At 34.2% G+C, this 12,119-nt stretch overlaps 1 protein-coding gene and 1 long non-coding RNA gene across 2 annotated transcripts; both read left to right on the plus strand.

The window, feature by feature from the left end:
- The first annotated feature begins 1,075 nt into the window (after nt 1-1,075).
- LOC122300298 (probable voltage-gated potassium channel subunit beta) lies at nt 1,076-8,169 on the plus strand. The gene is made up of 4 exons (XM_043110833.1): nt 1,076-1,931; nt 6,761-6,904; nt 7,164-7,328; nt 7,804-8,169. The coding sequence occupies exons 1-4, from the start codon at nt 1,368-1,370 to the stop codon at nt 7,915-7,917; spliced, it is 987 nt and encodes a 328-aa protein (XP_042966767.1). The 5' UTR covers nt 1,076-1,367; the 3' UTR covers nt 7,918-8,169.
- LOC122300299 lies at nt 1,938-5,288 on the plus strand. The gene is made up of 3 exons (XR_006239973.1): nt 1,938-3,501; nt 4,060-4,101; nt 5,231-5,288. It is a non-coding gene; the product is annotated as an uncharacterized LOC122300299 (long non-coding RNA).
- Nucleotides 8,170-12,119: the final 3,950 nt, after the last annotated feature.

A 12,119-nucleotide genomic window follows, 5' to 3' on the forward strand; every position in this document is an offset into this window, starting at 1 on the left:
AGATGAATTTTGGCAAGTTTTTAGTCCTTTTCTCAGTAGCCAGGGTTATACTAGTCATTCCTATTACTATGGTTGCCTCTGAGTTGGTTAGCACCGAAGTCATGTCTTAGATGCTTATTAGAGTTCATTATCCCCTACCATCGTCAAGGCCCTCGTTTGCACATAGAGTTGGTTAAGTTCAATTCTCATTTGAGTATATACCGTTGATGTCAAGAGCTATAGATTTGAATCGGGTAACTTTATGATTTTAAATGGTTCTTTACATAATTTTACTATTTTTATCATTTAATTTATAATTTATATGATTTTGTAGATCTAACTATGAACCCTAGACTAATTGTTGATGAATGAGGCAAACGCACCGTGAGATGGAGAATCCCTTGGCCCATTTATTGGTGAGAAACTCAATATCATGATTACCATTATGCAAAACTCGTCAGAATTAGAGGTGGAGGTGAATTCATAATGTGTCCTATTTTATGTCATGTATGACTTGACTGATGATTTAAAAGTCTATAGTTAAATGACTAAAGAAAAGATAGTGCATCTGATCAGTAAAACTTTATGTAGGAAAGCACTAACAAGTATCGAGTCGACGAGTCATCGACTCAAATAAATGAATTGTTAGGACTGATGCGGGAGACTGTGGCTATTTGAATCAAATATGTGACATTATTTATATTTTGGTGTTATAAATTTAAATTTATTGCAAATTTGTAGTTTTAAATTCAAATTTATCATTTGTGGACATTTACTCACATATTGTTGTATTATTTACTCACATATTGTTGTATTATATATGATTTAGTCATTGTATTGAGATTTTAGCTTTTTAACTTATTTTTTAAAGTATTTTAGCTTTTTTAATTATTTTTTTACATTATTTTTTTTTATCTTTTTTTAATATTTTTAAATAGAGATGAGCCAATTTTAATTTTAGATTGGGCTTAGATATTAGGTCGTGGGCCAAGAGCTGGGCAAGCCCACGTACACCTCGATCAAAGCATCAAGCTCCAATTATGAGCTCTGAACTCCCATCGGAGTCGAACTAATCAAAGATGATTTTTACCTCCAATTTCAATCGGCGTGGGGGTCGGAAGTGGGCATTGCGATTCCGACTCGGAGCCCATCCCTGCACACTCCCAAGGACAAAATAGTCGTTTGGTTATCTAACAGGTGTCGAGGTTGAAGTCGGTACTGTCCCCCACTTGTCACCGCACCTGATATTTCCTCGTCCACGCCTTTTAAAAAATAGAGAGAGAGGAGTGCAAAACGTTCTGGTTCACGCAGCCAGACGACTCAGGGCGAGACTCTCAAAAGTATCTGACAATTCTCCGTGAAGAAGTGAGAAAAAAAAAAAAAAAAAAATGCAGTACAATAACTTGGGGCGCTCGGGGCTGAAGGTGAGCCAGCTCTCGTACGGGGCCTGGGTCAGCTTCGGCAACCAGCTCGACGTCAAGGAGGCCAAGTCTCTGCTCCAGTGCTGCCGCGACCACGGTGTGAACTTCTTCGACAACGCCGAGGTCTATGCCAATGGCCGTGCCGAGGAGATCATGGGCCAGGCCATCCGCGAGCTTGGTTGGAAGCGCTCCGATATCGTTGTTTCCACCAAGATCTTCTGGGGCGGTTCCGGACCCAACGACAAGGGCCTCTCCAGAAAGCACGTCGTCGAGGGCACCAAGGCCTCCCTCAAGCGCCTCGAGATGGAATACGTAGACGTTCTTTACTGCCACCGCCCGGACATCTCCACCCCGATCGAGGAGACAGTTAGGGCCATGAACTATGTTATTGATAAGGGCTGGGCATTCTACTGGGGTACCAGCGAGTGGTCGGCCCAGCAGATCACTGAGGCTTGGGGGGTCGCCGAGAGATTGGACTTGGTGGGGCCGATCGTCGAGCAGCCGGAGTATAATTTGTTGTCCCGTCACAAGGTCTCTGATTTTCTTCTCTAATCTTTTTCTGTTTTGGTTTCTTTATAATATTATATTGCTTAATTGTTGTTTTTGGGAGTTTAATAATAAATTCAATCATAGTGCTTGTTGTAACAAATGTGTGGTTTTGGCCACCGGTATCTTGTCGGGATTTTGTTTTTGGTCCAGTGCTCTGTCTGTGGATTTTTGGACTGGGTTTGATTAACTTGTGCTCACTCTGAAGGCACAGTTTTTAGCAGGGAATGAGTGTATATTTATTTATTTCTTTCATTCAAGTTAATTAACCTGAATCAGGTTCCATTGAGTTTGCTGCACATCATGTGGTGGCTTCTAACGCACCGGTTTGGGAGTTGAGGATTTAAAGTCATATTTCATCTTTCATAAATGGGAGTTTGATAGTGAACATCTCGTGCTTGAAAAAGAAATTCGATTTTAACCCTTCATCTCGATACCACTTGAGTTTTGCTATAGTGACTTTGTCAGCTCTCCGTTGACATCAAACTCAATACCTAATGCCTAATGGAACAAAAAAAGCAACCAGAGATGCTTATCTTCTGTCACTTCTCCCACGTGAAGAGGAACCCCTGCAATGATTACGTGACTAAAATCCATCATATCCCAGTCCTCGGTTGGTTTGGTTTGTTGCAAATGCGCATCTGAATCAGAATCGCTCAGCATTCTTCATTTCACTACATGGTCTCTTATGCCTACCTAGCGGTCTCTTGTACCTCCCTCGTGTTAGAGCTGAAAATTTTCAATATCTTCCTCTTGGTGTCAGCGTTCTTTCAAGGTAGAACTCATATATCTTGAAAGCTACCGTAAAATGAACTAGGTGTCCAGTTCATAACCGCTATTTAGCCCATGAATTCTGACTCATAATCAATATTGAAGACATGTACATGTCTTGTATAGTTGTAACATACGAACCTAGAATTTAGATTAATTCAGTTAGAAATTATTTAGTTATGTTATTATTTTATTTATTCTTTTTATTAATTATTCATTTATTTATCTTCATATGCTTATAATTATTTATTTGTTAAATAAGATAATAAACCAGATTAAGTAGAGTTTTAAAGAGGTTTCCTTTATCTTGTATTCTTTATTTTTATCGGATGGATTTCAAATTGTTTTAAAAAAGATTCTGAGATCAGAACAACACTCAAATCAGATCCTATCTAAACTCCTTCTGAAGATCACGTAAATAAGAAACCCTTTCTCCATAAAACCCCACATTACTCAGACTCTTCACACACAAAGATAGGCAGAAAACTCACACCAGCCCAACGTAACAGCTCCTACAAACCTGGAAAACCACTCTCACAGCCAACCAAGGCAACCAACTCGCCAGAAACCGCCACAGAAAGTGCCGACCAGCCCATTCACGTCGAACCCACTCCCTTCCGGTAAGCCCACGCTGGAATCTTCTCTTCTTTCTCCCTTCTTGGTTTCGGTTTGACAGATCTCTCTCTCTCTCTCTCTCTCATGTCGTACACCAGAAACTGTCGGCCTGCTTGTGCCTCTGTGACCAGTACCAAGACCCACCAGTACCTTGATTCTCCTTCTCTTGGTGAGTTCTCATTTGCATCGCATCACTGTTTTCCTTCATTACTCTCTGACCCGTGTGTTCTCCAGAAGGGTAGCCACCCTTTAATTTCTTAATGGGACCTTGGGCCTTAAGCCCATTCGGCCAGATGCCTGGTTAATCCTTAAAAGGACTGTTTTTTTTTTTTTGTTTTCCACAAGCCTTGGGCCTTCCTATCTTCTAAAGAAGCTGTTTTCACAAATTAGTATATTGTTTTAAAGTGGACTGGTTGTGTTTACAGAAACTATTTTAGCAACTTAAATGGGTTGTTTTCTTTATTTGAGGCTGGGCTGAAAGTTAAGTCAGACCAAGTTTTACAACTTGTTTTTATTAGAAACTATTTAAGTGATTTAAAGTATGTTTATTATGTTATACTTTAATTAGAAAACCAACGAATATGTTATGAGTTTTGTAAAATATTATCTTATGAAGTCCTTGTATAATAGAATAGTTATTAAATTATCTCTTTGGTATTATTTAAGTATTTAGAATGCTACGACACGTTTTTCTAGAAAGTTTAGTAACGTCTAGTGCGTCGTATAGGTCACGAGCTACGACATGAGATCTCGGAAGCAGCACTAAGAGGTAAATAGTATGATCATATAAATGTACGCGTAATGTAAATATTATAATTGGGTATGATAATATGATATGGTTTTGATGGTTATCTACGTTGCGCTAAGAGCCAAGTCAAGGTTAGATTGCTTTCACGAACTTCTATGAATTACGATGATTTACATGAAAGTAACCCTATATATATGTTATGCTTTTATGGATTGTTGATCGATAGATTGAATGTTACTAAAATCACATGGAAGTCATGATATGATCATAGAATAATTTAAGATAGGTATTCTATGAATTAAAATAGCCAGATCATGCATGCTTCATTCATGTAGTACTTAGACCATGTATGCCATGTATTGTTCATGCAATAACTTAAGTCAAGCATGCCATGTAATAAATAGCCAGTCATGTATGCCATATTCATGTAGTTCTGAGATCATGCATGCCATGAAATGTCATAAAATGATTAAATCATGTTAGGCCATGTCATGCTATGCTATACCATGTACAAGAATATATCATGTTATGCCATGTACAAGAATATGCCATGCTAGAAAAGTCTAAGAAGTCCAAGAAAATTATCATGCATCAAGAAAGATAAACATTTTAAGGTAACACGGACCCAAGCGTGTTTACCACAATTATGCTAAGACAGTAACACGGACTCAAGCGTGGTTACCACAAGTTAAGTGAAACACGGACCCAAGCGTGTTTCACTCCATGTCATGCAAGTTAAGTGAAACACGGACCCAAGCGTGTTTCACTCCATGTCAGGCAAGATAAGTGAAACACGGACTCAAGCGTGTTTCACTTCATGTTATGCAAGTTAAGTGAAACACGGACTCAAGCGTGTTTCACTACATGACAAGTTATGTGGTGCCATAGACTCAAGCGTGGTTCACCATGAAATAAGTACAATTCAAGATAAACAAGTTACTCATGCATTCACGCTTCATGTTTGCCATGATTATGAATGTTTCCGCTCATGTTAATCCACGAATGTTATATGAAAGTTATGATAAGACTTTAAAAATCAAATTTATGCTAAGCTAGATAGTATTTTACGGTATGATGTATTATTTGCTGAGTATTTGACTCATTTTTTTGTTATTTGTCTTTTTGTTTTCTTCTATGTTGATTGCCACAGATGGTGATTATGATGATGCAGAGCTGGATGGCCAGGAGTAGATTTAGTATAAGGACTTAGAGATGAATAAGTGTCATTTACACAAGGATTAAATTTCTTTTATGTCATTTCAATAACTAGTCCTGTTTAAGACTAGCTCAGGTTTTGCTTTATTCAGTTTCAAGTTTCAAGACTATTTCAGAGTAATGAGGTATTTCAATAAAGTTTTTTTTTTTTCAATAAATGAGGTATTTCAGAGTAATGAGTCTCTTTACCGGGCATTTTATCATGTTTGTTAGTAACGTCTCTATCCTACGGGAACAGGGTGTTACAATAGTTTCCACCCTTTTCAGTACGAGTTCCTCCACATTTTCCCTCTAGTTTCTACAGTTATCCATCAGTCTGTTTCCTCACTGATAGTAGAAACTACAAGGGAGGAAACCATTAGTAGTTTACTAGAATTAAGTTAATATTGTTGCTAAGAATTATTAGCGGTCCTTTTTTCACACCAGAAGCGAATGACTGATTCGTGGGATAAGATCTTTCCCTGTTATTCCTTTGAGTTTTATTCCTAACTGGCCTTCAATTGTACAACATCTTTCTTAATATTTCACATTCTTAGTCAACACAATCAATCATTGCAGATATGGTCTTCCTGTTTTACGTGAACCCGGAATGTTAACATAGCCAGCCAGTTTGCTTCAAACCTTTAGTATTTTATCGTGCAAGTAAAACCAGTTTCTGTTCATATGTTGGAAAATCTGAAAAACCCAATTAACCTGGCAAATGCATCTTGTAGTTTATTGAATTTCTGAGTAATCAATACATCAAGCCTGGTATGCTATTCCTTATCTTTGTGATATGACTAGCATTCATTAATTTTGATATCTTTTACAAGAATCGCCATTTGTTGTAATTTGGTTTGGTAATCAATATGGAACGATCTTTTGAAATCGGGTGGCTGTGACTACTTAATGTTCTTATTGATTCAATGCATACATTGACATTTGAACTTTACCATGTTATTGTCTGTTTTGTTGCTAGTTAAGTGTTGAAGGTTCCTGATTTATCAAAAAAAAAAAAAAAAAACAGTGTTGAAGGTTCCTCTAATGCTTCTATGAATGTCTCTCTTTTTTTTTCCCCTCGAAAGGTTAGTTTTGGAAATCATGTAGTTTTGCAGCAGTGTTCATGGGATATAACCCTTTGCTTATGCTTGATTTCTAATCTTCTGAATGTCAATAACTTGTTATTGTCTCATTATCTGCAATATCTCTCTCAATTAATAAATTGTTGTCCTGTTACCTGCAATCACTTGACTAGGTTAAGTTGTCTGGGATTCTGTAGCTTGGATAGGATATTTCTGTTCCTTGGTTTTACCATAAATGTGGGGAGTTTGTTTCTTCAACTGCCTTTTGCTTGTTTGATTTTTCTTTATGGAATAGTTACTGCTGAAGGTCATGAGGATTCAAATGGTTGCAGCGATAGCCATTTATATGCATTTCAGTTCTGTGTATTCATATTTTTGTATGCTTACATTCTGACTGGATGCAGGTTGAGTCTGAATTCCTTCCTCTGTACAGCAACTATGGCTTGGGTCTTACCACATGGAGCCCACTTGCATCTGGAGTGCTCACTGGAAAATACAACAACAAAGCTATACCATCTGATAGCCGGTTTTCATTGGAAAATTACAAGGTAAGCCTTTTCTGTGTGAAGCACTTAGTTTTAGTTTTTGTGCCCATATTGTACGTTCATCTGCATAGTTCAATATAAAAGGGAAAAAAAATCAGTATAATACAGATACTTGTGTTGGTTTTGTTATTTATGAGTACTTTTCCTTGGTGTTATACTTAGTTGAACCAGAGTTCTACCCTTTTTTCTCTGAATGAAGGGAAAAAAAAAAAGAAAAAAAAGAAAGTAGAATGTTGTTAAACTGCGATTTTTTTTCTTGTAGAATCTCGCTAATCGGTCATTGGTTGATGACGTGCTGAAAAAAGTCGAAGGTCTGAAGCCAATTGCAGATGAACTTGGTGTGCCGTTATCTCAACTAGCAATTGCATGGTGTGCTGCGAATCCTAATGTCTCTTCTGTTATTACTGGAGCAACAAAGGAATCTCAGGTTAGATCCCAAAGTCTCGCATTTTTTTAAGCATATTGGCATGCAATTCCGCATTTTCCCTGATATTGTTGGGTTTGCTCATCATTCAACTTCATTAAAGAAGAAAATTAAAAGCTTTATTGATAATATATATGCAGCACCTGTTCGTTAACTGAAAAAAAAAAAAAAAAAAAACCTGCAAGAATAAGTAGCTAGTTAGCATCTAAATCTAATAAGAGAAATGATATTGGAAGTCGTGGTTGTGTAAGCGGCGTGCAGTCGCTTGGAAAAAAATGAATTAATATGGGACCCACATAAAAAAAAAAAAAACTAACTTTTTAATCGTGGACCTCATTCTTTTTCAAAGCGATTGCGCGGCGTTTGCAATTCCACGACTGTATGTAGCATTGCTCATCTAATAATTGATACTACCCATAATATCTAACATCTTGGGCCCCTTTTTCATAGCCAATTAATGAGTTTTTTTTATCCCTAGATTCAAGAAAACATGAAAGCTATTAATGTCATCCCACGACTGACTCCTGCCGTGATGGAGAGTATTGAGGTTGTCGTTCAAAGCAAGCCAAAGCGTCCAGATTCGTATAGGTGAAACAATATTTTCAATGCTATTCTCTATGCTACACATTGCAGCGTAGACTTCATTGTTCCAATGTTCCTGATGCTTAATTATTTCTTGTTTGGTTGAACCATTCATGGGACTTCATGTGTACCTGGTCTTTTTTCCTTTTTTTTCTTATTTTGCCCTTTGGGGGCAGCAAGGAGACGATCGTGGTTTGATATTGTACGGATTGGTCATGTGCTATTGAGAAAATCAGGTCAAGTTTATATTCCTTCTGAACCATTATGCCCATTTTTATCTCACATCTCATGCCTTCCATTCTATTCCTTCCATCTTTTCCTTGTAACTTGGTCTAGATTGAGCATAGATGGCGATGCATTTTAACCAAAAGATTTGCTAGTTTAGAAAGAAGGAAAAATCTTCTTGCAAGCAGAGTTTGTGTACCAATTCGCGTATCGATATTGATATGTAAGGCATTTGTTTAACGAAATGATGTGAATTGAAGATGGAAATAATTTTCATGAGATATAAGATAATTAATACTAAGTTTTTAAAGTAATAAAATATTAAAAAAAATTAATAAGTCTATAAGAATCCAGTGAGATATACATATACATAATTTTATTTATCAAAAAAAAAAAGATATACATATATATAATTATTTCCAGCCTTATATTAAAAAAGATTTAAGAAGTAAAAAAGAAAATTAAGAAAAGCAAAGAAATTGGTGCGACAAAAATATTAAAATTACTCTTAAAAAAATCTATATATGCTCCCCTAAATTTGTTCATGACACTAATGGAGACTGAATTACAAGTATAATTATAATTTGATAAAATATAATAAGATAATTAATGATGTCACTTCAAAGAGATAAATTTGATGTTTGTAAAATGAATAGGTTACTTGATAAGCAGTTTAAATTCAATTCGAATTGTATATTAAATGAGCCGTTAGATTATTAAACGATACAAACTCAAATAAAGCTAGATTGACTTGAATAATGTTCGTGAATAAACTTGTGTGAAGCTCAACTCCACTCGTCAACTCGACTCGTAAATATTTATACATATATAATACAATATTGATATAATTAATAATATACATAATTATGTATATAGACTTATAGTCCCCTACATATACTATATATAAATTTATAAATTATAATATTATATTCTAGTCTTAATGAACTATAAGTTATGATACATACATGAGTCTAGATTCCAATAAATATATAACATTATATATTTACAAATTACACCATATAGATGATATAGTCCATATTATATATATGCATTCATATTAGTATATGTATGTTAGAAAGATGGTATATTAATATTAGTAATAGTATATGTATGTTAATATATTAGTGTTGTTAGAAAGATGGTGGTGTTAGAACTAATTTACATTCATAATTTCATATACTATAGTCTATTACCAATGTATGGTGGTGTATTAGCATAACATATACTAATATACTAATATTAATATGAAAGAAAGATGGTGGTTTATTAGTATAATATCATATTAGCATATCATATGGTGGTGTATTAGCATATGTTGATATTATTATATTAACATATCATATTAGTACTTGTATTATAGTATATACATATGGTGGTGTATTAATAAATATATAGTATTATAAATTAATAACTTGTTAGTAGTATGGTCTTATATAATATATAACATTATAAATTTACAAATTACACCATCTTGTTCTCGTATTAGTATAATAGTATTATAGAGTCATATACTATAGTATATAATATATCTATAATATTATATTATGAGTAATAAATTATAATGTTTGATAAAATATAAAGCTTTTATAAAAATAAAATAAATATAAAGTAGACAATGTTATCTTTACGAGGAGTATTAATATTGTTTTAATCTATTTTTAATAAAATATGAACTTGTAATAATATGAATTAAAATGTTCCGTCAAGCAATATAAAGTTTTTATAATATATATATATATATATATATATATCTATATAAAGTTAGAAAATGTTATAAACTTATATATGTATTATTTTATACAATATAAATATTAAATATATAGTTTTATAAACTCTAATATATAACATATTTTATAGTCTTAACTCTTAGTCGTTGGATCTCTATAACTAAATCTAAGCTGGATCTCTATAACTAAATCTAAGCCATTAAATCATAAAGTTACATACCTAATTCTTAGCCGTTAGATCTGTAAATTTAAATCTAAGCCGTTGATTCATAAAGCAATAGCCCTAATTCGGAGTCGTTGGACCTATAGAAGCCAATCATAGCCATTGAATAAACTCATTACAACCCTAATTTCTAACCCTAGCCACCTCCTCAATTTCTAACCCTAGCCACCTCCTCAGTCCTTTCACCTTTGTCCTTCATGCTTATGCCATTTCACTTTCACTTTCACTATTTCACACGTCTCACTTCCTCTCAGATTCATTACGATTCACAATTCATGAAACCCTAGCCTCGTTGCTTACCTTGTGACTTCCATGGAAAGAAGCCTTGAATCAAGCCATTAAAGGCTTGTTGTATGTCTGTGAGCCTGAGACTGCTCGAAACCCTCGTAGATGGAGGCATCAACCGGATTTGAGGGGAGCTGTGATTGTAATCTCAATCTCAGAGATGGCAGTCAAGCCTCAATAGATAGGCCATTAAATGCTAGCATTTATGACTCCCAACCAATTGAATCCCTAATTTCGTGGTTCATGCTTCTTTGGTTCTATGTTTGGTTCGTCCATTAGTCGATTAGCCAAGTTATTTTCTTGTTTCTAACGATTTTGTTAGGAAGTTTGGAGATTTGGTCCTTGACTTCTTTAATCCTTTGGAAGTTTGAAAGCACTTATATAAGTATTAGAGTATTTTTTAACCTTTGGTTCTCTCATAAATATTTCTAAATTCTAGTGTTGTAAATCTAATCATGTGATTCATGTTTGTATTTGTAAACCCTAGTACTCCTTGATTTTGTGACTGTCCTACCATATGCCCATACATGTTTAATGGCGGCATATATGATATATTAATATGCATGCTTGAATGCAACTGTGAGAGTCTGAGACTGTGACTGCCTCTGTCTCTATCTATCACTCCAATCTATCTTGATCTTGCTGTTGTTTGCACATTGCACTTGCACTATATTATCAGTTTCAAGCTTTATTGTTGTCAAACTGAAAATTTTGAGGGAAAAACCTTCTAAAGCAAGAACTTACAAGTTAACATGCTTTGCTTCTGAAAGTTGAAGCAAAACTTGCAGTCCACAATGTAGTGAGTTATAATTATTCTTCCTTGATTTGGTTCTTGTTTTATGTCTATTGAAAGTATGTAAACATGCTTTCTTTAACATGTTTATGTGTTTATAAATTGTTTTGTTCTGTGTTTATGTGTTTATAAATTGTTATGTTCTGTGCATATGTGTTTATGAAATGGTATTCTATGTTTATGTGTTTATTTTATGTTATGTGTTTATGTGTTTATAAATTATTTTGTTCTATTCTGTGTTTATGTGTTTATAAGTTATTCTGTTATGTCACTTCTGTGTTTATGTGTTTAAGTTCTATTCTGTTTTATGTTGATGTGTTTATGTTCTATTCTGTATTTATCCAATGTGTTCTCTCTTCAAATATGAGAAATATTGGAGCTTTGCTTGACAAGTTTTGCTTCATAAAACTTTTTGTCTCTTCAAATATGAGAAATATTGGTGTTGTCCTTAATATCTTTTGCTTCATAGAATATGTTGTCTCTTCATCCCTATATCCATGTATTAAAGTATTTCCACATTTATTCTTTCTTTAAGTATTAAAGTATGCTTGGTTGAACATATTTTGGTTGATTATAAATGATCGTATACATTTCTTGCTTCAACTATTTAATTGTGACATCTTGAATATGTCTTGATTGATTAAACTCATTACATTTGTCATGTGTTTATGTTCTCGTTTCAAGTATTAAAGTATGCTTTCTTGAACTTATTTTGGTTGATTATAAATAATCATATATGGTTCTTGCTTCAACTATTTGATTATGACATCTTGAACATGTTTTGGTTGATTAATTTTATCCAATCTGTCTTGTGTTTATGTTCTTACTTCAAGTATTAAAGTATGCTTTCTTGAACCTGGTTTGGTTGATTATAAATTATCATATATGGTTCTTGCTTCAACTATTTAATTATGCCATCTTTTAACTTGTCTTGGTTGATTAATCTTATCCAATCTGTC

The sequence above is a fragment of the Carya illinoinensis genome, chromosome 2 (genome assembly GCF_018687715.1).
Source record: "Carya illinoinensis cultivar Pawnee chromosome 2, C.illinoinensisPawnee_v1, whole genome shotgun sequence".
NCBI lineage: Eukaryota > Viridiplantae > Streptophyta > Magnoliopsida > Fagales > Juglandaceae > Carya > Carya illinoinensis.